This window comes from Diaphorina citri, unplaced genomic scaffold, assembly GCF_000475195.1.
Source record: "Diaphorina citri unplaced genomic scaffold, Diaci psyllid genome assembly version 1.1 scaffold34, whole genome shotgun sequence".
Taxonomy (NCBI): Eukaryota; Metazoa; Arthropoda; class Insecta; order Hemiptera; family Psyllidae; genus Diaphorina; species Diaphorina citri.
Genome location: NW_007377471.1, coordinates 70,411 through 97,827, shown reverse-complemented (window position 1 = coordinate 97,827; position 27,417 = coordinate 70,411). Strand labels below are relative to the sequence as shown.

The 27,417-nt window shown below is 39.6% G+C and overlaps 1 protein-coding gene and 2 long non-coding RNA genes across 3 annotated transcripts in view; 2 read left to right on the top strand and 1 right to left on the bottom strand.

The window, feature by feature from the left end:
* Positions 1-1,592: 1,592 nt before the first annotated feature.
* LOC113468459 lies at positions 1,593-2,046 on the top strand. The gene is made up of 2 exons (XR_003392203.1): positions 1,593-1,643; positions 1,916-2,046. It is a non-coding gene; the product is annotated as an uncharacterized LOC113468459 (long non-coding RNA).
* Positions 2,047-3,984: 1,938 nt separating this feature from the next.
* On the top strand, positions 3,985-4,274 carry LOC113468404. The gene is made up of 2 exons (XR_003392165.1): positions 3,985-4,053; positions 4,143-4,274. It is a non-coding gene; the product is annotated as an uncharacterized LOC113468404 (long non-coding RNA).
* Positions 4,275-5,616: 1,342 nt separating this feature from the next.
* Positions 5,617-27,417, bottom strand: part of LOC103511672 (S phase cyclin A-associated protein in the endoplasmic reticulum-like) — a 24,842-nt gene continuing 3,041 nt past the window's right edge. Inside the window, exons 3-21 of the mRNA XM_026825286.1 lie at positions 24,118-24,221; positions 23,418-23,564; positions 19,804-20,923; positions 19,089-19,345; positions 17,864-18,152; positions 16,800-16,929; positions 15,685-15,893; positions 15,347-15,493; positions 12,647-12,875; positions 11,382-11,611; positions 10,950-11,053; positions 10,414-10,595; positions 9,866-10,014; positions 9,486-9,735; positions 8,651-8,679; positions 7,159-8,607; positions 6,796-7,011; positions 6,014-6,207; positions 5,617-5,628 (exon numbers count right to left, since the gene is read on the bottom strand). Of these exons, the coding sequence (XP_026681087.1) occupies positions 5,617-5,628; positions 6,014-6,207; positions 6,796-7,011; positions 7,159-8,607; positions 8,651-8,679; positions 9,486-9,735; positions 9,866-10,014; positions 10,414-10,595; positions 10,950-11,053; positions 11,382-11,611; positions 12,647-12,875; positions 15,347-15,493; positions 15,685-15,893; positions 16,800-16,929; positions 17,864-18,152; positions 19,089-19,345; positions 19,804-20,923; positions 23,418-23,564; positions 24,118-24,221 (5,447 nt within the window). The remainder of the gene's footprint in view (positions 5,629-6,013; positions 6,208-6,795; positions 7,012-7,158; positions 8,608-8,650; positions 8,680-9,485; positions 9,736-9,865; positions 10,015-10,413; positions 10,596-10,949; positions 11,054-11,381; positions 11,612-12,646; positions 12,876-15,346; positions 15,494-15,684; positions 15,894-16,799; positions 16,930-17,863; positions 18,153-19,088; positions 19,346-19,803; positions 20,924-23,417; positions 23,565-24,117; positions 24,222-27,417) is intronic.

Genomic DNA, 27,417 nt, shown 5'->3' with positions numbered 1-27,417 from the left:
TTCGAAAACTGGTTGAGTGGAACAGCTCATTTTTGAGAGTCCTGCAACGATAATTAAGTGGTCCGGTGCCAGACTTGCCTAACCCACAAATTCGAGCTACCTCCATTAGGAGGGAGTACTAAAAAAGATCTGTTCCCAGCATCGACAACTATGTTTCCAAATGTCTGATGACATGAAATACTATGTTGCTGGAATACTTCATGAGTGGTCCGGTGCCAGACTTGCCTAACCCACAAATTCGAGCTACCTTCATTAGGAGGAAGTACTAAAAAAAGATCTGTTCCCAGCATCGACAACTATGTTTCCAAATGTCTGATGACATGAAATACTATGTTGCTGGAATACTTCACTTCAGGGTTTTAAAATTTGGCCCAACTTTAGGTCTCATTATCTCAATTTGAAGAAACTGAGGGTTAGGCAAGTCTGGCACCGGACCACTCAATTAAGCCCTAAAAAAGGGTTTATTTTTTTCTGTGATGTTCCCATTTTGGGATTGGACTAGCTTCATGGTTGATTTTTTCAACACACAACTTATCACCTCAAAACCATACTTTTTTCGGGTTTATAGAAAAAAACAAGCTGGGCCCGTCCCTCCGGGAATTTTTTAGCCCGTGGTTTATTCGATCATGGTTAAAGAATACCTTTGTACCTACCTAATTTCAAAAAAGGAAAGTAAAACAAGACTTTTCCTAGACTTACTTTGAAAATTACATGAATTATTTCATAACTTCGAATGGAACCCATACGTTAAACGTACCTACGTTCTTGTGCGTTCAGTTTAACAGCTGAGTATTCTGAGCAAAACATAACAAGACTAAAATTCATCATGTGAATACGATATTATGGTCAAATACTTTTGCAGGGATAGAAAATCTGGCAGTAGCGATTTCAATTTCTAAATTAATCTCTTGATATCAAAAGAATTTGAGATAAGGTTCGCTCTCGGAACGGCTGGCTTTCTCCTATCCTGTCTTCCTTGTCTCTTCGCTTTCGGGACGATAAGACCAATGAAAATTAAGAATCCCACAAACAGCACCTCACAAACCGTTTCCAATGTCAAGAGGCTACCATGAAGTCCAAGAAAAAATTGCTCTATCAAACTTCTTTCAAAAAGTACGTAGTCCCGTTTGCGTCACTGATGAACCTTCTTTTTTCTGTCCGCAATCAACCTTTGACTGAATGTACCTATTCTTCCGAATGTAAATATCTATTTACCTATGTACGTATAAGGTCACAGAAAGACAGTGTCCGATATGTAGGTAGGTAGGTATACATAAATTTTCTTGGCTCCAATCAAATCACACCTGGCTTTTACTCGTTAGTGCCTACTAGTCAGTGTCCAAAGTTGTAGCCAAATTTCTAGTTTATCTAACCTTCTATTCGAAATCTTTCAAAAGCCCAGTTCGTTTCATCTTATTACCTACTGCTAATATTTTCTGCCTCCATATGAGGAACTGAAAAATTCTGGCGACTAGATTCGTGGAAGCTTAAACGGTCCTTTAGGACTGTTTGCCCCTACACCTAAGCCTCAGAATTAGCTATTTTGTGTATGTATATCTAGGATTTGCAGAGACTAGGTAAGAACATTGGAAGACCGATCATCAATAATGTGCCAAGTGCCAAAAATATAAAATTTGAGTTAGGTACGGATTCACGTACTATGTACCAGTGAACATACTCTGTAAAACGCGCTAAGCTCCACAACGTTCCAAAAAAATTTAAAAAAAATCCCGATAGATGGGGGTAGTGGTATGTGCCCGTGGATAAACCAGGAAGAAAAACCTCATTATCTCAGTTTGAACTTTTTGCCCAAAAAAATTAAAAAAAAAAAATCCCGATAGATGGGGGTAGTGGTATGTGCCCGTGGATAAACCAGGAAGAAAAACCTCATTATCTCAGTTTGAACTTTTTGAAGGTACGGATTCACGTACTATGTACCAGTGAACATACTCTGTAAAACGCGCTAAGCTCCACAATGTTCCAAAAAAATTTAAAAAAATCCCGATAGATGGGGGTAGTGGTATGTGCCCGTGGATAAACCAGGAAGAAAAACCTCATCATCTCAGTTTGAACTTTTTGGCACTTAGCACATTATTGATGATCGGTCTTCATTTTAAGACGACTATCGTCAATTCTTTTGCAAATCCTGAGCTAGTCGGCACTAATGTGAAGTTCTTGTTTTTTCTTCCTCACTTTACCACATGTCACACTTTTTCACCACGACGACTATCGTCCATTCTTTTGCAAATCCTGAGCTAGTCGGCACTAATGTGAAGTTCTTGTTTTTTTCTTCCTCACTTTACCACATGTCACACTTTTTCACCACATTTACAGCATTCTCTGAACCTTGGCATCTTTCCCATTTCTTATCAGTCTTATCACACAAAATATTAACGGTTATGCAATTTTTTGTTCAAAATTTTGAATGATAGCGAATCTTTTATTGTCTGGATCTCTCCCTCTCTCTATGAATTAGCATGTTGTGTTCATTATTTAAGATCTTGTGCTCTACACTTAAGTGATGTTTCAGTGGCTGCACTGAGGTGTTGAATGGGTTAACGTCCCCTAAGACCATCTGATGGTGCGCCACTATAAAATTTAAGAATCTCATATCTTGTACTCTATTGGACACATTTAGCGAAAATTGAAGGGTGGCTGCACTGAGGTGTTGAATGGGTTAACGTCCCCTAAGACCATCTGATGGTGCGCCGCTATAAAATTTAAGAATCTCATATCTTGTACTCTATTGGACACATTTAGCGAGAATTGAAGGAAAATAAAACCTTGAATTACATATCAGCATCAGTCGTATTTTATCATTGTATTTAAGTAATACGATGATGAAAAAAAAAATTGTATTTATGTATGAGTAGGATACCTATAGTGTGTCCAGATCAATGTGACAGCAAAAAAATAGGCATTGTTGCCAAACATGTCACATGTGCAATGGTAGAGAATCTCTATAAGGGGAAGCTATGTTGCACAGTGCTTCCTCCGACAGTGAAACAAAGTCAGGTAAGGCGATATCCACCTTACCTGCTCTGGAATCAAACCTCTGAACTTAGAGCTACCTCTGCATTTTAAAAGACAGAGTTTATCAAAAATAGACCTTTACCTGAATTGCAACAATGTAAGGATTTCCTGCAATCTGATTGGTTCCTTCATTTTGGGTTGATGACTCATTGCTGTCACATTGATCTGGATGAACTATATGTACTTCCAAGTTATATCAAGGTAGATACCTAAGTAGGCTCAGGTGCATAATAGATTTTCAAACTTTTGTCTTTCCTTATGTCAACCACTCTCACTCAGGCGGTCTGACAGACCTAGACCCAGGTCGGTTAGACAGTCGGTAAATGTGTGGCGAAAAAAAAAGATCGAATCTGTCAGACCATCTGAGAGACCGCGGTCTGAAGCTTTTTCTGCCACACGTTCTGACAGTCTGACGAGCGTGAGTGGAGGACATTAAAGACAAGGAATACGTACCATAAGTACGTTTTTTCCGAGCTCCACTATTTCCTATATTTATATATGGATAAATCTGATTATCCTAGAATTAAAAATAATATCGCTAAATCTGTCCAAATTATCTATCCCAAAGAATTAAGTTCATTGTTTAGTTTACCTATTTTCTAGTTGTTATAATTTGAATGTTTTGAGTAAACCTAATGTTATCATTTAGTTACTCCTATGATATAGGTCTATATTTTTTGTTGTAAATCTTCCATAAAACGTTAAATAAGGATACCTTACCCCCCGAAAGGTATGTTCTATTGGAAAGCTGAAAATTTGAAAATGATGGCTGAAAAAGGTAAATTTATAGAGACCTTTAGCTATTTTTTACTTTTTTCCCTCGTAATTTTGAGACAGAAACCTATAAAGGAGAACTAAAGACGCGGGACTCCTAAGGCTAAAGGCAGCGGACCGAACATCCATAGCGATCTCAACTTTTTTAATACCCAGTACAACCTGAAATATCTGTGGTCGTCTGAAGGATTACTAGACCACTACCTGGTGGGTTCGATTCCCGCCTTGGGACTGACTAAACCACAGGTTGAGACATCTGTATTGATCTATTAATATTATTTTGTTATTACCCTATCATGATTATCTACCTTAATTTGGGACTGACTAAACCACAGGTTGAGACATCTGTATTGATCTATTAATATTATTTTGTTATTACCCTATCATGATTATCTACCTTAATTTATTGAAATATATCTACAAAAACCTAAATACCTGATGACATTGTTTTATAAGGAAACTATTTACGTGGATTGTTTTCATTATCTTTGGAGAATTTTCTCTTTTCACTTTCCTTTAGGAAGGAAATAGGCACTTTTCTCACATAGGTATGATTGAAGGTATAGGTAAACGAGATTTTGGGAATCAAATTAAATTCTTTCGAATCATATCAGAAGAATTGTCCAAGCAGGTAGGAATCAAAGATGTGGGGAAAATAAAGGAAGAAAGAAATTAAACATTTATTAGACTGCATCCGCCATGCACCTGTTCGTTCTTCCTTAAGCAATTTAGGAAGGAAATAGGCACTTTTCTCACATAGGTATGATTAAAGGTATAGGTAAACAAGATTTTGGGAATCAAATTAAATTCTTTCGAATCATATCAGAAGAATTGTCCAAGCAGGTAGGTATCAAAGATGTGGAGAAAATAAAGAAAGAAATTAACAAATAAGCAACCAATCAAAGAAACAAACATGGGAAAAATGACATCCACTAAACCAAAACTAAAATTCAACTATATGTACGTACCTCACATGTTCAAAAGCACGAAAACATCAAAGTTTAACAAGCTCTGCACAGCTGTTCGGATGAATGATGCAACCACTGGTAAACCGGAGGACGTGAGTTCGATCCCAGCCAAGGGTTGGAAGTTTGTCATCAATATTATTTAATAATTTGACAAGAGTAACAGTCTACTGCTGGGGTAAAGTGACTTTTGTCCCATTCAGTACAAATTAGCACTAATCTTCTTCTCTTTACTGCACCTTTCCCAAAGTTCAGTTGTGGTCGGCGTTACCCTCTCTAATCCTATGATTTTATTATATTAAGATTACACTACCTTTATTGTTTTACTAGAACCTATTTTATTTCTAAAATTTCCGCACAGAATAACCACAACACACACAATATAACAGAGACTGACCTCAGTTCCATTCAAATGCTTAATATCAGGAAGTTCCAACACTGCATTTCCAAATTTCATTTGTGGTCGGCGTTACCCTCTCTTATCCTATGATTTTATTATATTATTACACTACCTTTATTATTTTACTATAACCTATTTTATTTCTAAAATTTTCGAACAGAATAACCACAACACACACAATATAACAGAGACTGACCTCAGTTCCATTCAAATGCTTAATATCAGGAAGTTCCAACACTGCATTGTGTCAGTGGCCAATTATGTCCAAACATTATTATTAACTCAGAGGTACCTTGTTATCATTATTATTATTATTATTATTAGAAGTAGGTATTATTATCATTATTATCCTTAAAAACAGTATCATTATCAGAATTATTACCATTATTCTCATGTAACATGTATTGTGATGTGTTTTCTCTCTCTCTCTTTCTTCCTTTTGTATCAATTAGGCGTCTGTGGGTCAGAATAAAAGTGTTTTCTCTCTCACTCCTTGTTTCTCTTGAAAAAATAAAGTAGCGACCATGTACCTACCAGTTGCCTACGGATCACGGAAACCAATAAAATAGACCAAAGGTGAGAAAGAAAAAAAAAAGAGGAACATTTGGATTTTTCATAACTTTTTAAGTAGGAATCGACCTTTTAAACATAGTTTTTACCCAAATGCACAAGTGGAGTTTAACTACATAAACTGTTAGTCAATAATAAATTTATTTCTTCAAAACTATATCACATAAATAACTTCTTCTAAGTAACTTAGACTGTCTTAGACTATGTTTGAAGTACCAAGTAGGGTACCGACATGCCTTTGACATAGCACAACGAATCCATTCCCACTTACCTGGAATAGTTTCAGTTCCAAGTTAGCCACCGTGTTAAGCAAGGTAAGCGTAGAATGTATCACCCGTATGGTAGACTTGGGCAGCACAAAGGCTGGCGCAAAGTTCGTATCCCTAGGTGGTGCATCCTGGTGCAGCAACGTTCCATACAGCATAGACATGGTGCCAAACATTTCAGACGCACCAATGCTGCTTTCTAGAATTCAGTTCAATCAAAATTTATTGTATTGTTAATACACATTACATACAACTCTTCTTCTTTTTCTTCGCCTTTTACCGTGTACAGACGGGGTCGGCGTTTTTCGTCAGCCTCACACTCAGCCCTAACTAGGGTGATTGCTTTGGGTTGACATTTGGTTTTGGCAACACATTTTATGAGTGGATGCCCTTCGCACTCAACCTTTGCTATTTCTTTAGCAATGGAATTTTAGGCTGGTATACGCCCTGTTTAAGGTCCCCCAGCCAGACTAGCTGGTCTACTCCCTCTTTAACGTCCCCCAGCCAGACATATGTAAATACAATTTACATACAACAGTTACAACATTTGACATAAAATAAGGAAAGTAAAGAAGAGGAAAATAAATAAATGATTAAAGAAAAATAATACAAAACACCTACCTAGAAGCGCGGAAATGTCTTTTTGGTGCCGCAGAACAAAGATCCGTGTGCTTCTCTTTAACGTCCCCCAGCCAGACATATGTAAATACAATTTACATACAACATTTGACATAAAAAAAGAGGAAAATAGATAAATGATTAAAGAAAAATAATACAAAACACCTACCTAGAAGCGCGGAAATGTCTTTTTGGTGCCGCAGAACAAAGATCCGTGTGCTAGTCAGAGCGTTGAGGAAATTGATGCAACTCTCCAGGAATTGAGCCAGGTTTGGATTGGAATCAATGCAACTGCACAGGTGGTTGCAGAACTGAGAGATCTTGTCTACAATACCGCAACAGATGGTGTAGTTGACAATGTCTTGAAGACGTTCGAATAGATTGCCTAGAACAACTTCTGCTTAGAATTGAGCCAGGTTTGGATTGGAATCAATGCAACTGCACAGATGGTTGCAGAACTGGGAGATCTTGTCTACAATACCGCAACAGATGGTGTAGTTGACAATGTCTTGAAGACGTTCGAATAGATTGCCTAGAACAACTTCTGCTTGTTTGTCCCCACTGTCACTTTGCTTAGTTGCTTTGTTTTTGCTATCTTTAGCTGGTTTCACGTTTGTTTTATCGTTGGTTACTCCATTGACTAGGCTTGTTTGATCTTTAGTGTTATCTTTTTTGTCTCCTTTGTTATTTTTGTCACCATTGGTCTTGCTCTTTCCATTGGAAGCATTATCTTCACTGCCTTGACTAGAATCTGGTATACCCTCACTCGCTTTGTCCAGTCGCTGACATGTATCCACTGTTGTCGTGAGGAGCGCAGTGAGTAGCGACAGAAGCATCCCACACAGAGGATCAATATAATACTGGTTCTCATTAGGAGAGTTATACGCATCGTCATTGCTTTCTAGAATTAGATTGAGCTTTTCATTCACTAAATCACACAGGGAGACAATATTGTGTGTGTACAGCAGAGATATGCAACCCGCAACATTATCTTTGCAGACTTCAAGCAGGCATGTGACACAGGTAAGGAATGGTTTGACAGACAAGGCTGTGTTGTTGATATGACTCACACAGGCTAACTTGAGGAAACTAAGGAAGATGTTTAATCCGTTGTTCAGTTGGAAGATCGCTTGATCGAGTCGTACAGATTCGCTGTTTTTCAAAATCCGATTGAGTTCCGTAAGGTTGCGTTCGAGGGCCAATATGTTGTTGTTGGACCAAATGCTAACGCCTTGTGAACACACCAGCTTGTCTATTTCTCGAATACATTTGACAATGCGTGGTTTACTCGGAGATTCTGAACGGCCTAGTAGTATTTGTGCGAGAACTTTGTTTAGTTCCCGTATGAGTGTGTTAGTTCCAGTGGGCTCGACTATTCTGAACGGTTTCGCACACAAAGGCGTCTCATCACTTTTCTTCTTCGAACGCAAACTGACGTCTGTTTGTTTCTTGGTTTGATTCGCTTCAGATGAATCTGCTTGAGTGTTGGCATTTGTGTTTTCTATCGAGTCCACTAGGTTTGATTTTAGCTTCTTGTTTTTCTTGGGTTTATTTTCTATCAGTTCAGCGTGAGTTCCATTCACCATAATGTTAGGTTCTTTCCCTGATGCTCCGTTATTACTACCATTTCCTCCTTTCTTCTTAGATTTTACACCATTAGCAATTATCTTTTCGTTTCCATTTTCCACGGGTTTGTCTGCCTGATTATCGCTAAGGTTTTCCTTCTCGTTATCTTCCTTAAGTTCCGTCTCTTCTGGTTCAAAGTCGAAGGAATTGCTCAGCAACTTCGAGTGAATTTTCTTGCCCTTCTTTCGCAACATTCGTTTCCTATCTCGTTCCGCGTTAATATTAGAGTTGGTGTGATCTGTAGGGGCATCTACAATGTAACTGGTGTCATTCTCTGCCAACTTCTCAACGCTGGAATTCGAGCCCGTTTCGCCTGGCGGGGAAACCTTTTTCAAGTTTTCGATGTGGAATTTGCCTGGAAAATTGAAAGGAATAAGAATTATTGTGAGGAAATTTACCATACCACATAGCAGCAATTAAACGAATTCTTCAGATTCCATAAAGAAACAGAATAACCTAAATGAATTAGACACTGTGATCGAACAATTGTGTTGAAACAATTGACAGAACACTCATCAAATCACCACAGAAGATTACCCAAGAAAAGGGAAATCAAAAGAGAGAGCAAAATCCACATATCTCCAGACAAATTTGAAGCGTATAATCAAATTGGTTCATTTCAGAGGACAATAACAGTTCACTTTCAACAAATGCTTCTATATTGAATATTGTTCGATTCCCGCCTGGGGCGGATTTTATCCTGAACGGATAAGGTTCGTTCTCGAAATGGCTGGCTTTCTCCTATCCTGTCTTCCTTCCCTCTTCTATTTCAGGATGATAAGACCATAGCAGTTACAGTTCCCTCTGTCAAACCTTAAAAAAAAACCTATACAAATCAAATGGAACTTAACAGGCCGTTGGATAAACAGGCCTCCTGAAGACTGATACATTATTGGTGGAAACCGACATTATACTGTGTAAGCTCAGATAATGGGCCGGCCATTAAAAACTTACTTGGACACATCAGTGGCGGCGTTTATCGTTTCCGTTTTCTCCTTCTTCTTCATCTCGTAAAATTCCATACCTTAGCTGGGATTGAACCCACGCCCTCCTGTTTACCAGGCGAAGGACATTATACTGTGTGAGCTCAGATTATGGGCCGGCCATTAAAAACTTACTTGGACACATCAGTGGCGGCGTTTATCGTTTCCGTTTTCTCCTTCTTCTTCATCTCCTGTTTCTTCTTCTTATACACGCCTCCGGCACTGCTAATGCCGGCCATTAAAAACTTACTTGGACATATCAGTGGCGGCGTTTATCGTTTCCGTTTTCTCCTTCTTCTTCATCTCCTGTTTCTTCTTCTTATACACGCCTCCGGCACTGCTAATGATCGGCCTCTCCTTCTCCTTCCCCACGCTACACCCCAGGGGAGGAGGGGGAGGGTATTCATCATGCAGTAGAGAGGAGAGGGAGGGGAGAGACGTGGCAGGGCTGGGCATTTGGAAGCGACGCTGTACGTCGAATTTGATGCCGTGGAGAGTACCTGAGGGGAAATGAAAGAATAGAACACATCAGTAAATAATAATAATAATGGTCATGTGATGAGAAGGGATGAAGATTATATTGGAAAGAAAGTGAGCAGAATAGAAGTGACAGGACGCAGAGCAAGAGGCAGACCTTCTTGATCTGCTCGATGTTCATTTCGTGCCGTTTGGCGCTTTCTTCCAGCTTGGTTTGAATTTTCTTCTGCAACTCTTCTACATTGGCCAACTTGGCGGCGTTCAACGCCAGACGGCGCTCTTGTCGATCCATTTCCTTCTCTCTGTAAAATAGAAGAGAAAAAAATAAGTTGTGGTACATTACAAAAAAAAAAAAAAAACCGAGATGTAACTATTTTGAGCGATTTGTAAGTATGTACCAGTGTTATCAGGAGAAACAAAATTATTTGATACTTATTTGGGTACAATTTCAGTACATACATATTCAGAGGTCAACAATCATTTAACATGAACCCGTGAACCTATAGTCCTCAATTTTGAACATTTTTTCCAAGCATTTTGTTTAACTGGACTGGTATGTTACTGAACGCCAGATGTGTTTACCTAAAGCCGGTGCCTGTCTACGCACTATCAGGTAGACCTGACAGGTGAACTAGATCAGGTGTACCTGTCAGATCTACCTGACAGTGAGTGGCTGGCCCAATGCAGACATTATAACTCACCTCGCCAGTTCCAGTCTCACTTTCTCCTTCTCCTGCAGTTCCCGCCCTATGCGTTCCTCTTTGATTCTCCTCTTCTCTTTCAGTTTCTCCAATTTCTCCTGTCGTTTCGCCTCGATAGCTTTCTTGCGTTCCTCCACAGCCGCCTCCTTCTCCGCTTTGCGCTCTTGCTTGATGGCGCGCTCCTGGTAATTTGCAATAGCATTTGCATCAGTAAGTGTTCTATTTAGTTTTCATTTACACTCTAAGCGACAAGGCCATGTGTGTAATATGAAAGATTAAAATTATGCTAGCTTAGTTACCTTGGAAGTTAGTGCGTCTCAATTGCAAACGCTCGGTCGAGGGTTCGATTCCCGCCCGGGGAGAACTTCATCCTAAACAGATAAAATTAAATCTCGGAATGGCTGGTTTTCTCCTGCCCTGCTTCACTAAATTTCGGAACGATAAGACCTCCGTTGTTACAGTTTACAGTTCCCTCTAATTAACCTCTTCAGAGAAAAAAGAAGAAGCTATAGATTATAATATAGGTAATTAGGTACCTTGACTATTTCCTGAAGTCGATCCTCCTGCTCCTGACATTGGACCATAAACTCGTGTCGTTTGTTTTGGGCTTCGAGCTCGTTGATGAACGCTATCTCGCGACCTGTGTGCGGACAAATAAAACGAGAAAAATTCCGTGAGAACTCCCCTAGAAGGAAGGGTAGAAGACATTCTTTGAGGGTAAAAAAGACATTTTTTATTTCGCCATAACTCCTGTACGGGTTGTCCGATTCAAATGAAATTGAACAACATATTTACTGCCTTAAGAACATTTTTGATTATCGACTTTTTCGTGGGTCGCAATTACAGTCTTTTGAAGATTCTCCCTCACGAAAAAGGAGAAAAAATGCGATTTTCTTCAAAAAAATCTGGTCTAAGGTTCGCTGGATTCTCCAGTTAAATAAACATAAGTTCAGTAGGATAAATCTTACCCTTTTCCTCCTCGTCATGCGCTTTCTTCCTAATATTGCTCAGATGGCAGTTCCTATTCTCCTCTGCTTTCTTCAGCTTAATATCAATCAGTTCCCGTCGTTCCGAGTTGAGCTGGGTCTGCGCCACTTTCACCTCTTCCACTTTGTTCAGTAGTTCGCGGAGCTTGCAGGATTTCTCCTTGAGTAGCTGATCCCGCTTCTGTTTGGCCTTGGTTTGACGACTGTAGAAACTGGAGGAAAGAAGGGAGATTGTAGATGTAGACGAAAGGGAATGAAATGTTTAGTTTATAGTTCCTGGTTAACGCTAAATCGGGAATAATTGTTGAGTGAAATCCCATTGGGATGTTAGCGGGGCACACAATATGTAGCCTAAGCCTAAACGATAAAAGTAGAATTGAGCCGCCTTAAAATAGTCAAAAAGGTGTTCTCCTCATTTTCTTCTACTTCATCTTTATAAATGGTATTTGCTGTGGTATTGATAGTTGATAGCCAACTAATGAAGGCAATTTCAAAAAATTATTTGGGTTTAATAGTCTTCAAAAATACTGAACTCCGCACATGAGAATCGAAAAAGTCTGATAATAATTCAAAGAGAAAGTTACTCCATTATTGACAAAATTCAGTGTTAATTGGAGCACGTTTCCACTTGTCGTGAGTTTCATCAGATTTTTTCCCCCCCGAATGTCCTGTAGGTAATGTAATTAAAAGGGGAGTGTTCAGACTACACACGACACGATTTTTATCCGAACGACAAATGGAAACTGGCTTTCAAAGGCTACATTTCGTGCTAAGGACAAACAAATGTATTACCTCTTGATCATCTCCGGTATGGTCGCAGTGCGTAGAGGCTGAGATAACTTCTGATGTAACTCGATAGCTCTACCCGGATGTCTCCCCACTATATCCTCCAGCTGATCTAACTTCTTCATTCTCTCCGCCCAGGAAATGTTCTTGAACGTCTTGTCCATCACCATGAGCTCTTCTAACTTGTCCAACGTTTCTATCTGATCCGACCAGGACATATTGCAGAGCACTCCACCTGTAGATGATGTGAAATTTATTAGGCCGGCCATTCACTATCAGGTAGACCTGACAGGTACGCCCGTCACCTGTCAGGTCTACCTTATAGTGTATGGCAGCAATAAAAAGTATCTCAGGCGACCTGTCAGGTCTACCTGATAGTGTATGGTAGCAATAATAAGTCTTTCTGGCGACCTGTCAGGTCTACCTGATAGTGTATGGTCGCAATAATAAGAATGTATTACCTCTTAATCATCTCCGGTATGGTCGCAGTGCGTAGAGGCTGAGATAACTTCTGATGTAACTCGATAGCTCTACCCGGATGTCTTCCCACTATATCCTCCAGCTGATCTAACTTCTTCATTCTCTCTGCCCAGGAAATGTTCTTGAACGTCTTATCCATCACCATGAGCTCTTCTAACTTGTCCAACGTTTCTATCTGATCCGACCAGGACATATTGCAGAGCACTCCACCTGTAGATGATGTGAAATTTCTTATTAGGCCGGCCATTCACTATCAGGTAGACCTGACAGGTACGCCTGGCACCTGTCAGGTTTACCTTATAGTGTATGGCAGCAATGAAAAGTATCTCAGGCGACCTGTCAGGTTTACCTTATAGTGTATGGCAGCAATAAAAAGTATCTCAGGCGACCTGACAGGTCTACCTGATAGTGTATGGTAGCAATAATAAGTCTTTCTGGCGACCTGTCAGGTCTACCTGATGTCACCTGTCAGGTCTACCTTACAGTGTATGGCAGCAATAAAAAGTATCTCAAGCGACCTGTCAGGTCTACCTGATAGTGTATGGCAGCAATGAAAAGTATCTCAGGCGACCTGACAGGTCTACCTGATAGTGTATGGTAGCAATAATAAGTCTTTCTGGCGACCTGTCAGGTCTACCTGATAGTGTATGGCCGGCTTTAGATACCTACAAGTCGAACAGACCTTCAGGAGTTATTTTGCAAAGATTTCAACGTGTTATTTTCTGGTCTCGTGTTGGCCCAGCACCTAAATGGGAATTTTAAAGTACTAAAGACGTAAAAGTACTGAATATAAAAGTATTAAAGACGTAAGTAAACGTACTGAATATAAAAGTACCAAAGACATAAAAGTACTCAAGATGCAAAAAAAGTACGGAATTTGGGAGAAGCTAGTACTAATTTTACCATAGGTCTCCTCCAATGAGCGTCTATTCGTAATCAACTCTTCGCCACGGAATTTAAAAGTACTAAAGACGTAAAAGTACAGAATATAAAAGTATTAAAGACGTAAAAGTACTGAATATAAAAGTACCAAAGACATAAAAGTACTCAAGATGTAAAAAAGTACGGAATTTGGGAGAAGCTAGTACTAATTTTACCATAGGTCTCCTCCAATGAGCGTCTATTCGTAATCAACTCCTCCCCAGTAGGAAAAAGAGGTATACACAACAGATGTTCTCACCTGCACTTCCTTGGCAAGGGGGATCGAATTCCTCTTGGCCGCGACCTGCAGATAAGGAGTCGACTGTTTGGACCGCGACCCGAACGCCAAACTCGTGTTACTTCTCAGTGGAGGCCAACTCCGTATGGACTGCACACTGGCCATGGAATCGTCGCTTACAGACAGCTGGGCACTGGAGCCGGTACTCTTCAGACTCGTATGGACTGCACACTGGCCATGGAATCGTCGCTTACAGACAGCTGGGCACTGGAGCCGGTACTCTTCAGACTCTCTACGGAGCGCTCCATGGAGTTGGTCCAGTGTTCGGACACACAGTTTGGCCCTTCAGCACCTGGGAGAGGGGAGAGGGAAAGAAAAAACCATTAAGTTTAAAAAAATAATAGAATGATAGAAAACATGTATGTTGCAAATGTCGGGATCTTTGACTATTAAGCCATTTTTCCTCTCGCATCCCAATACATAGGTATTTCTTTAACCACGATCGAATAAACTACGGACTAAAAAAATCCCGGAGGGATGGACCCAGCTTGTTCCATTTCGGGTCGATAAGACTTCAGTATTCGGTACAATTCCCTCTATCAAACTTCTTAAAAAAAAAAAAATAATAATAATGGGGGGGACGACAACGTAAAGGTAAAACCAATTAAAAATGTTAGTGTGGACTAACCTTGACTAAGGGTGCGGTCACACTGGGTTTTAGTACTAGTTAGTGTACCACTAGGAAGTGCTATCTTGTCAACACTAGAGCCTCTTGGTCTATCACATGCATTAGTTGTTTGATTGGCTAATTTCTCGACACTAGAACCTCGTGAGTTACTAGACGGGTTTTGATTGGCCAATTTCTCGACGCTGGAACCTCTCGAATCAGCACTCGGGTTTTGATTAGCTGATTTCTCGACGCTAGACCCTCTTGAATCAATACTCGTGTTTTGATTGGTCAATTTCTCGACACTAGGTCCTCTCGAATTACTAGAGACATTTTGATTGGCCAATTTCTCGACACTGGAACCTCTCGAATCAGCACTCGGGTTTTGATTAGCTGCTAGGTATTCATCATAATCCAATTCGGTCATACAACTCTTGTCCACTTTAGCTTTCTTGGTAGAGACAGATGATGGTACTCCATTGCCAGTTCTGAGGTCTTTGCTGGGGGTGTCAGTAGGTTTTGAAGATTTGTCTGGAAAAGTCGAGAATAGGCAATTAACTTACGTACCTCACAGTTCAAAAATAAAGATTTCAACGTGTTATTTTCTGGTCTCGTGTTGGCCCAGCACCTAAATGGGAATTTAAAAGTACTGAATATAAAAGTATTAAAGACGTAAAAGTACAGAATATAAAAGTACCAAAGATATAAAAGTACTCAAGATGTAAAAAAGTACGGAATTTTGGAGAAGCTAGTACTAATTTACCCCCTGTATCCACGATGTTCTCAATATCAGAGGATTCCAGAGCTTGAATCTCTCGGTTTAGTAGAGCTTTCTCTATACCTGTTATTACTTACCATAGGTCTCCTCCAATGAGCGTCTATTCGTAATCAACTCCTCCCCATCAGGAGAATCCTGCTCCACTTCATCATTCTCTGTGTCCACGATGTTCTCAATATCAGTGGATTCCAGAGCTTGAATCTCTCGGTTTGGTAGAGGGTTCTCTATACCATATTGTTATTACTTACCATAGGTCTCCTCCAATGAGCGTCTATTCGTAATCAACTCCTCCCCATCAGGAGAATCCTGCTCCACTTCATCATTCTCTGTGTCCACGATGTTCTCAATATCAGAGGATTCCAGAGCTTGAATCTCTCGGTTCAGTAGGGCTTTCTCTATACCTGTTATTACTTACCATAGGTCTCCTCCAATGAGCGTCTATTCGTAATCAACTCCTCCCCATCAGGAGAATCCTGCTCCACTTCATCATTCTCTGTGTCCACGATGTTCTCAATATCAGCAGGATTCCAGAGCCTTGAATCTCTCGGTTCCAACAGAGCCGCTTTTCTCCTCCAAATGTTTCTCCTTGGCCTTTGAACAGGTCTTCGCTTTCTGAATCCGACACTAGCGAGGAAAAGAAACAGGAGTTAACTAGGAGAAAGCTGAGTGCTGAGAGCTCGCACCAAGTTTCCTAAGGGTGCAAATGGAGGAATTGAGCTGTTTTACTTAGAAATGATTTACTTTTCTGTGTCAGATGGAAAGACAGAGACTTTTGTTTAAATGCGAACTTTTTTTCCCCAATGAAGTTTGATAAAGGAACTGTTATAACGGAGTTCTTATCATCCCGAAAATCGAATAGGCAGAGTAAAGGACGACACGATAGGAGAAAGTCAACTGTTTCAATAATGGAAACCTTATAGTCTGTGTCATGACAAGAGTTCGGCTTAATAAAATAGTGGAACTTAGGGTGGGGTTTCACAACGTTATTTTAGCCCCATAACAGCTCTGTTAAACCTATACAAATCAAATGGAACTTACCATGGCCACGTTGCTAACGTGGCTAAACAGCCTCCCTGAAGACTGATACATTAGTTGGTGGAAACCCGCGACATTATTACTGTGTACAGCTCAGATTATGGGGCGGCCATTTTTTTTTTTTTTTTTTTTTTTTAAGAGGTTTGACAGAGGGAACTGTAACTCGCTATGATCTGTACTCAGTCCGAAATCGAAGAGAGGGAAGACAAGATAGGAAAAGCCAGCCGTTCCGAGACGAACATTATCCTCATCAGGATAAAATCCGCCCGGGCGGGAATCGAACCCGCGGCCTAGCGCTTACAAGGCAGACGCACTACCAACTAAGCTAACTAGGCTGGCTTGGGGCGGCCAGTTAAACAAGCTTACTTGGACATATAAAGTGGCAGCGTTTTATCGTTTCCGTTTTTCCTTCTTCTTCATCTCCTGTTTCTTCTCTTATACACGCCCTCCCGGCACTGTAATGATCGGCCTCTCCTTCTCCCTTCCCCACGCTACACCCCAGGGGAGGAGGGGGAAGGGCTAATTCTCATGCAGTAGAGAGGAGTAAGGGGAGGGGAAGTAGACGTGGAAGGGCTGGGCATTTGGAAGCGACGCTGTACTCGAATTTGATGCCCGTGGAGAGTGCCTGAGGTGGAAATGAAGAGAGTAGAATACATCAATAAATAATAATATTATAAAATAATAGTGCTTATTTATACTGCTCGATAGGACTGAAAGTCCTTTTACTGCAGCAGTAGGCCTACTACTATTATTGTGGTCGAATTCTCAACTCCTGACCGGATAAAATTCCATACCTCGGCTGTGGATTGAACCCACGCCCTCCTGTTTACCCCAGGCGAGCGCCTTGACCACTACACCAAAACGGTTTCTCCAAATTAAATTGATGACAAGGAAAACCTAAGACCTTTGAGAAATGGCGTGTCCTGAAGGATTTTTTTTTTTTTTTTTTTTTTTTTGAATAGGATTTGACAGAGGGAACTGTAACTGCAGGATAAAATTCCATACCTCGGCTGGGATTGAACCCACGCCCTCCTGTTTACCAGGCGAGCGCCTTGACCACTAAACCACACGGGTTCTCCAAATTAAATTGATGACAAGGAAAACCTAGACCTTTGAGAAATGGCGTGTACCTGAAGGCATGTGATGTGTTCCAATCCACTCGACCCAATAGATTACTTCTTGCTTATCCTGCTGGAATAGGACTGAAGAGTCCGTTTATTCGCACAATCTAACAAAGGTCTCATGTTTTTTATTATTATTATTTTTTTATTATTATTTACAGTGTGCAGTTCACAATATTGTATGTAAACTCGATTAATATAGAAAAACTTTTCTCATAAAATTTTCAAATAATTAAAAGAAGAAAAAAAAAAGCTTCACAAAATAGCCTTTCGTCAAGAGAGTAACTTGATATAATTGGATAGCATTACGCAGAAAAGAACCATCCATAAAGGGAATCGCTTTATGGATGGTTCTTTTTCCTTAATGCCGCCAATTATTATTAGTAATAGCTTAGTCTACCTACCAACAGATGCGTAATTCCTCAAAAATAATCTTACCGTTTGCACCAGCTTTCAAGTTACTCGAACTCAACGATAGTTGTTGTGATGAGGAAGGAGAAGGCACCGTTTTACCGTCCCGATGTCTGGAAGATCTCCCCTGTACCGTTTCCCATCCGTCTGCATCCTTAGTGACCCGCGGTTTGGGTTTGTCCGGACGTCGAACCGCGGTCTTCGCACTGGAAGGCGAGTGTTTGACCGGGGAGGAAGCGGTGTGCTGAGGAGAACCGGGGGCACCGAGCTTCCGAGGGTGCAACTGGGAGGAATGCTTGCGATGGATTTCACTTTTCTATACCAGACGGAAAGAAAAATATTGGAATTTGTAAAAGAAATTGACATAAATACAATGAATGGCAACAGGACAACCAGCACCCAATTACATTATGAACATAATATAAATAAATTAACGAAAGTAAAATAATAATAACCCTATAAGGAGATAACCCTAAGTAACCCTGAATAATAATGACAATAAAACTAAAGTTAACAATATAACAAAATAAGGAAAGGGTTTTTTTTTTGTCGACTCTGGAAATCGAACTCGGGACCTTCTGCATGGCAAGCAAGCGCGTTACCACTGGACTAACCGAGTTACTTAGTTGGCTGTTGGAATAGTACTAGAAATAACAATCCCGCCTTTGGTTGGGTGGAAGGTGGAAGAGAGAATCTTGCCATAAAATCCTACGTGAGAATCTTGCCATAAAATCCTACGTGAGAATCTTGTTATCTTGCCATAAAATCCCTGTCCTCCTTCTCTGATTTGGGGACTAATAAGACCTCCGTTGTTCTATTTATTAACCTATAAGAAATCTTTGGTGTGCTCCGTACGTGCTCATGTTTGGCGAAGACAATGAGAGAAACGTAGGGCAATAGGAAAAAGAGGTATACACAATAAACGATAAAAGTAGAATTGAGCCGCCTTAAAATAGTCAAAAAGGTGTTCTCTCCATTTTCTTCTCCTTCATCTTTATAAATGGTAGTTGCTGTGGTATTGATAGTTGATACCCAACTAATGAAGGCAACTTCAAAAAATTATTTGGGTTTAATAGTCCTAAAAAATACTGAACTCCGCACATGAGAATCGAAAAAGTCTGATAATAATTCAAAGAGAAAGTTACTCCATTATTGACCAAATTCAGTGTTAATTAGAGCACGTTCCCACTTGTCGTGAGTTTCATCAGATTCCCCCCCCCCCCCCCCAGCTCCTCACAACAAATGTTCTCACCTGCACTTCCTTGGCAAGGGGGATCGAATTCCTCTTGGCAGCGACCTGCAGATAAGGAGTCGACTGTTTGGACCGCGACCCGAACGCCAAACTCGTGTTACTCCGTAGTGGAGGCCAACTCCGTATGGACTGCACACTGGCCATGGAATCGTCGCTTACAGACAGCTGGGCACTGGAGCCGGTACTCTTCAGACTCTCTACGGAGCGCTCCATGGAGTTGGTCCAGTGTTCGGACACACAGTTTGACCCTTCAGCACCTGGGAGAGGGAAAGAAAAAACCATTAAGTTTAAAAAAATAATAGAATGATAGAAAACATGTATGTTGCAAATGTCGGGATCTTTGACTATTAAGCCATTTTTCCTCTCGCATCCCAATACATAGGTATTTCTTTAACCACGATCGAATAAACTACGGACTAAAAAAATCCCGGAGGGATGGACCCAGCTTGTTCGATTTCGGGTCGATAAGACTTCAGTATTCGGTACAATTCCCTCTATCAAACTTCTTAAAAAAAAAAAAATAATAATAATGGGGGGGACGACAACGTAAAGGTAAAACCAATTAAAAATGTTAGTGTGGACTAACCTTGACTAAGGGTGCGGTCACACTGGGTTTTAGTACTAGTTAGTGTACCACTAGGAAGTGGTGCCATAGAATCCTACGTGAGAATCTTGCCATAAAATCCTACGTGAGAATCTTGCTATAAAATCCTACGTGAGAATCTGGAGGACACTTTCTTTAAATTTGCTTTCTTCTCCACCATTGAGTTGACGTTGGTTTTAAAAACACTCAGTTTAACATCATCTCGTTTGATGTCTTTGCTAGTGGTACTTTCGTTTTGACTTCTCATTTGATCAGACGTGTTTTCACTCTTGACCAAGGGACTTGGTTCCTTTGCAAGCTTCATCTTCTTAGATTTGATTATAATAGGATCTGTAGCACTGCGTATGAGGTGGCAAATTTGTACGTTTTTAGTGTCCTTGATGATAATGGATTCCTTTGCTTCTTGACTTTCTGTTTGAGACTCGATTGATTTTGGTCCTTCTTCAAATATAATGTCCCCGAATACTAAGCCTTTCACATCAACGTCTTTGCTCCCTGGGGAAGAACCAGTATTCGATTGTGGACTAGTGGATGTGTTGATAGTTTCAGTGACGGATTTATCTGTCTGCTCGCCATTTGTTTCGTTTACTCTGGTCTGATTTTCCTTAGCATTTTCTTTTAGAGTAATATCTCTGCTAGATGAGAACATGGCAGGATCAGATGAACTTTTCCTCAGTGTGTAGTTTAACAAGTCTTCACTTATATCAGTTTCAGTTTCTTTGGGATGAGGAGGCACTTGTTCTTGGATAACATCACCAAACGACATTCCTTCCTTATATTTTTTAATATCAGACTTCTCATTTGCTTGCTGGCGATGTCTAATAAGACACTCGAGATGGTCACTGTTTGTTTTACATTCCTTGTTATTTGTTTCGTTTACTCTGGTCTGATTTTCCTTAGCATTTTCTTCTAGAGTAATATCTCTGCTAGATGAGAATATGGCAGGATCAGATGAACTTTTCCTCAGTGTGTAGTTTAACAAGTCTTCACTTATATCAGCTTCAGTTTCTTTGGGATGAGGAGGCACTTGTTCTTGGATAACATCACCAAACGATATTCCTTCCTTGTATTTTTTAATATCAGACTTCTCATTTGCTTGCTGGCGATGTCTAATAAGACACTCGAGATGGTCACTGTTTGTTTTACATTCCTTGTTTAGGCTGGCGAAATCCAAGTGCTTTTTTGCTAGACTATTCAGCAGGGGAACTTGATTTGTGCGTTTGACAGGGACCTGGAAAAGAGAGGGAGGGAAAACTTTTACTACTAAACTAAGTCCTCAACATCATTAGTTCTACTCATAGTATCTGCTTATGTACTTGATCTGGCAAAGGACCACAGTCATTTTTAGATACTTAATTCAAAATTAAAAAATATGTACACGGGAAATAAAAAGAAAAAAAAATAAATGATAGGTATGTACCTATACCAAAATTATTTAGATCTCACCTTTCCTGGGGAACTCTTTCTGACCTCCCATGCAAGAGAGCAAGGTCTGTTGGGTTTGGCTGTGTTTTCATAATCCCATTTCAGTTTGAACCACTCAATAAGGTTGTGAAAATCCCGGGTGAAATTTTCCAGGACCAGAATGACTTCCTGAAAAGCAGCAAACAATGGGGGTGATTTTTTCTTACATTAGGATTTCTTGAGCACATTCATTGATTGATGTATCAAAAGTTCACAGGCTGTAATTACATTCATATCACCAATTATCAGCAAGACATAAAATACTTTTTAAAATCCCTGGATTTTTTTTTTTTTTTTTTTTTTTTAAAACCGCCTTTGAAAAAACCCTTCTCTTTTTTTTTTTTTTTTTTTTTTTTTTTTTTTTTTTTCAACACAGTCCTTGAAGAACATCATTCTGTTTGTTTGTTTGTTTGTTACGTTTAACGAGCTATTTAATTACCTACTTGATTTTTAGCTCAAAATAAAGGTTCAGAGTTTATGCTTGTCTATTTGCTTAATATTTTAGTTTTAATTTAAGATGGTTTGTTTTGGCACTTTGGGTTTTGAGGCATCTTGGTGCTCGTATGGCTTGACGTCTTGTTTTGTTGCAAGGGGGAACATTGGTAGGTGGTCAGAACATCATTCTTTCACAAATGATTTTGGGAAATGTAAACATTGGATTTTTTATTTTATTATTATTTTTTTTTTTTTAATTTTATTACCTTGCATTCAGTGATACTTTCATCAGCTTCACAAGTCTGATAGATTTCATCCACTGCTCTCTGTAGGTTTTCAAACAAGAACGCATAGATATTTTTTGTGTTTCTACTCTGTACTCTAATTATTACCTACATGTGCTCTATTTCTTGACTCCCTTCTGTTTTATAGGTACTGGCAACTCCCACCTTTTAGATATTTTTTGTGTTTCTCTATTTCTTGAGAAATGTGCTCTATTTCTTGACTCCCTTCTGTTTTATAGGTACTGGCAACTCCCACCTTTCGGATACTGTTCTCTGATCAAGTTTTCCGAGTTTTCACCAAGAGAATTGATGGTTTGTGATGCAAACAATACGGTTCTCTTTTTCCAAGTTGGTAAGTATGTGTACCCTTTAATTAGGTAGATAGCTAAGTACTTTGGTAATTCAGTATCTATAGGTACTTTTTTTTTTAGTAGCAGGAGTAGGTATCCTTGTTTTTGGAAAGGACACCTTTTTTGTAGCTAGGTACTTACTTACTTTAGTACGCGTGGGTATTGCTCCAATCAGTTTTCTCAGAGGTACGTTCTTTTTTTAGAAAATTTCTGTCCTGTCCAGGATTCGAACCCAGCACCTCCAGGTTGAGAGTCAGTGTTCCGGCCACAGAGCCCATCTCTGCGACGTAAAAAACATTAATAATAGCATAGGTACTTTTTTAGTAGCAGGAGTAGGTATCCTTGTTTTTGGAAAGGACACCTTTTTGTAGCTTATAGGTACTTACTTTATCAAATCCTTCTTGTTTCTAATAAAGCCCCTCCAAGTATCAAATTTGGAATATTGGTACCTGTGTGAAATGGTTGGATTTTATTTTTCTTTTTAAAATGAACAGATATGTAACATTATTCAAAATTATATGTAAACCACTGATTCTGTTCTTCAGATGAAGGGGTTGTTTTGAGAAAATTAAAAGGACATCAGCACCCCGTGAAATTCATATCGTCCACTAGTGATAACAAATTCCTCATGACTTCATCCTTGTACGAGACCATCATTTGGGACCTTGAGGCCAATATGCAAAAACACAGGCTCTAACTAAACTAAGTCCTCAACATCATTAGTTCTATGGCTCATAGTATCTGCTTATGTACTTGATTTGGCAAAGGACCACAGTCATTTTTAGCTACTTAATTCAAAATTAAAAAATACGTACACGGGAAATAAAAAGAAAAAAAAATAAATGATAGGTATGTACCTATACCAAAATTATTTAGATCTCACCTTTCCTGGGGAACTCTTGGCAAAGGACCACAGTCGTTTTTAGCTACTTAATTCAAAATTAAAAAATATGTACACGGGAAATAAAAAGAAAAAAAAAATAATTGATAGGTACCTATATACCTATACCAACATTATTTAGATCTCACCTTTCCTGGGGAACTCTTCCTGACCTCCCACTGGCAAAGGACCACAGTCGTTTTTAGCTACTTAATTCAAAATTAAAAAATATGTACACGGGAAATAATAATAAAAAAAAAAAAATAATTGATAGGTACCTATATACCTATACCAACATTATTTAGATCTCACCTTTCCTGGGGAACTCTTCCTGACCTCCCATGCAAGAGAGCAAGGTCTGTTGGGTTTGGCTGTGTTTTCATAATCCCATTTCAGTTTGAACCACTCAATGAGGTTGTGAAAATCCCGGGTGAAATTTTCCAGGACCAGAATGACTTCCTGAAAAGCAGCAAAAAATGGGGAGAATTTAGGATTGCAAGATTCTACAGCTGTTTAATGACAGGATGGAATTTTTTGAGTGTTGCAAGGGGGTACACTCTCCACCACTACTCTTCAGCAAGAAATTTTAAAGAAATGGTGTTGGTGTTTTTTTTTTTTTTTTTTTTTTTTTTTTTTTTTATTTAGGATTTCTTGAGCACATTAATTGATTTATCAAAACTTCACAGGCTGTAATTACATGGAAAAAGATTCATATCACCAATTATCAGCAAGACATAAAATACTTTTTTAAATCCCTGAAATCTGGGGGTGATTTTTTCTCACATTAGGATTTCTTGAGCACATTAATTGATGTATCAAAACTTCACAGGCTGTAATTACATGGAAAAAGATTCATATCACCAATTATCAGCAAGACATAAAATACTTTTTTAAATCCCTGGATTTTTTTTTTTTCAACACAGTCCGTGAAGATGTCATTCTTTCACAAATGATTTTGGGAAATGTGAACCTTTGATTTTTTATTTTATTATTATTATTTTTTTTTTTTTACCTTGCATTCAGTGATACTTTCATCAGCTTCACAAGTCTGATAGATTTCATCCACTGCTCTCTGTAGGTTTTCAAACAAGAACGCCCAGTATCTGGCATGCAGCTCTGAAATAAAAATATTAAACAAAATAAATACCAATATAGCATCACAAAAAAATTAGGCATCATTAACTAACTCGCATATTTAGTGGTATAAGTAGTTAGGTGCTACAGCATGCTGACAAGTAAGAGCAGACAGTTGAACAGGTGTGCGGTACTGTGTGGGGTTTGGCCACACTGGTCACTTAATCTATAAAGGGGGTAGGGTTTCTATGGAGCCATGAAAAGGACACACATTAGTGCCCTTTTAGAGCTGAGGGCACTTAAGTCAAATTAAGAATAAAATGCCACCCTAGTTAGCTTAGTTGGTAGTGCGTCTGCCTTGTAAGTGCTAGGCCGCGGGTTCGATTCCCACCCGGGGTGGATTTTATCCTGATGGGATAATGTTCGTTCTCGGAATGGCTGGCTTTCTCCTATCCTGTCTTCCTTCTCTCTTTGATTTATCATAGATATCGATATTTAGCTGTGTCCACAGTGTCCCCACATAGTCAACGGCCGTTGATCTTTGACTGAAACCGTCCAGACTGCCTCGACAACATAGATTCACCTCGTCGATCGCCGGTCGTCGACTATGTGTGGAGTTGTGGACACAGCTTTAGAGATGTGTAAAGAGTGAGTTCCTAAAAGAACTACTCTTTTCAGTTTACTTACTACTCAGTCAGTGAGTCAGATCCTAACAGAAGAGATAGGGAGTTGAAGAGTGAGTGACATGTTTTAGAATTTGACTCATTGACGGTGTAGTCCACTGGAAAGAGTCACAAGCATATAAGTACGGTTAACGCAGAATTTATTTTTATTTGCCAGCCTGGTTAGCTTGGAAGTGAGTGCGTCTGTGTTGTAAATGTTAGGTCGCGGCGCGGGTTCGATTCCCGCCCGAGGCAGATTTTATCCTAAATAGATAATATTCGTTCTCGGAACGGCTGGCTTTCTCCTATCTTGTCCTCTTTCTCTCTTCGCTTTCAGGAGGATAAGACCTTAGCAGTTGTTCTCATATTGACACAGTAGTAACAGTACTTAAATAAGAAGAATTGTGTCTCTTCTCGCCCATCAGCTACCTCTATCCAAATAATCTTCTTTTTCTTCGCCTTTTCCCGTGTACAGACGGGGTCGGCGTTTTCCGTCAGCTTTTCAATCAGCCCTAAATAGGGTGATTGCTTTGGGCTGACTTTTGGCTATTGGCTACAAATTTTACGAGTGGATGCCCTTCGCACTCAACCTTTGCTATTTCTTTAATATATTTATGTTATTTTCATTACTTTATGTTTCAGATATTGATCATTCTCACTGCCCCCGGAGAACTTTACTTTCTGGACGTGGAGCTGGCATCTGGACGTCCACAAACTGGTCAGACTAGCGTACGATCTAGACTGCACGGTTTCGGATGACGTCCACCCTCGTCAGTATTATCGGACTATAACCCCACTTATACCAGGACCTGTGTATCAACCATATGAGGAGTATCCAATCATCCAACTACAATGCATCCCATTCTACCAGTCATATTTGTACGTATTCATCTCTGGATTCTATGGCGTGATTTAAGGCTCGTGTGGTCTGTGTCGTAGCATGTCCATCCCTTTGTAGATTCGTATAAGTTTAACCCAACTTTTAGGGCTGTTTACCCCCACACATAAGCCTCAGAGTTGGCTTTTTGTGTATGGAGTAAAGCTGTACATCCCTGAGTATGTTCCTCATTAGATAGACGAGAACAGACACAATACTTTCCATTAGCGTGTTCGCATGCCCATCCCGTAAGTAGTATGCCACTTTCAGTAGAGTTAGAAGAGACACAATATTTCCCATTTAAGTACTGGTGCTACTGGGTCAACACGAAAACAACAGATAGTGACCCGTTGAATTACTTGCAATCAAAATACAAGGCCAATTTTTTGGTCGACTCTGGGAATCGAACCCGCGAGCTTCTGTATCAAGCGCTTTATCACTAGACTAACCCTATCGTCACTCATACTTTTGCTTCCTCTCAATTTTGCATTTCCAGACAGCATCGCATCTAGTCCTGGGTCCAAGCACATCGCTTGTTCTCTTTACAGTGGTGTGGTACTCCTGTTTGACATAAGCTTGACCCAACTTTTAGGGCTGTTTACCCCACACATAAGCCTCAGAGTGGCCTAATTGTGTACGAAGTTAAGCTGAACATACTTTGTTCCTCATCAGATGGGCGATAAAAGACACAATACTTCTCATTTAGGTGCTGAGTCAACATGAGAACAAAAGAGTGACCTCTTGAAATACTTGTAATCAAAATACGAAATACGAGTGTAAATTTTTTGGTAAACTCTGGGAATCGACCCTGGCACCTTATCTATAGCAAGCGCGTTACCACTAGGCTAACCATATTATCACTGGGCTAACCGTATCATTTCTCATATTTTTGCTTCCTCTCGATCTTGCATTTCCAGACAGCATCGCATCCAGTCCTGGGTCCAAGCACATCGCTTGTTCTCTTTACAGTGGTGTGGTACTCCTGTTTGATACAGAGTTGCTACTGAATGAAAAACCCTGTGCCCAAATTAAGTGGAGGTCCCCTAGGAAGAAGAAACTGCAGGGAGCTCAAGCCAAGGAAATGAGGGTGGTGTCTCAAAAGGTAAGTTATCAGGTTTTCACTAAGATGAAAAAAGCAATAATAATACGTGGTGTTTTTTCTATAGTACAGTAGAACCTCGGTTATATGAACTCGAAAATCTGAGCTTTTTATTAATTTTTTACATACTCAAATGAGACTTACAAGTTCCTTTATCCCACTACTAAGTTCTACTATTCGGCTCGAACGACATTTATTAACATGTTCAAGATTTATTAACATGTTTATTAAGCATATTAACATGTTTATTAACAACATTTATTAACATGTTTATTAACATCGGAAAAAAGCCCTACTATTATTGTGGCTCAGGTTAAATTCAACTGGAAGAAACTTTTTAAATAAACTTCAGATTCTTTTAAGATTTAGGGAGGCAATTTCAAGAGATTTGAAAGCATTTAGCATTTAGAATAAAATGAAGGCATTGATTAGTTTGATTGCATCTTGTGTTATAATGTTAGACATTGATTTTTTGTTTAAGTTTGCCTAAATCTTTTTTTTTTTTTTATTTTTTTTTTCCAGATATCCAAAGTCCTGGACATCACATCGGTGCGACCCCTTGCTGAAACCATTCGGTGAATACCGGCTAAAATTCCGACC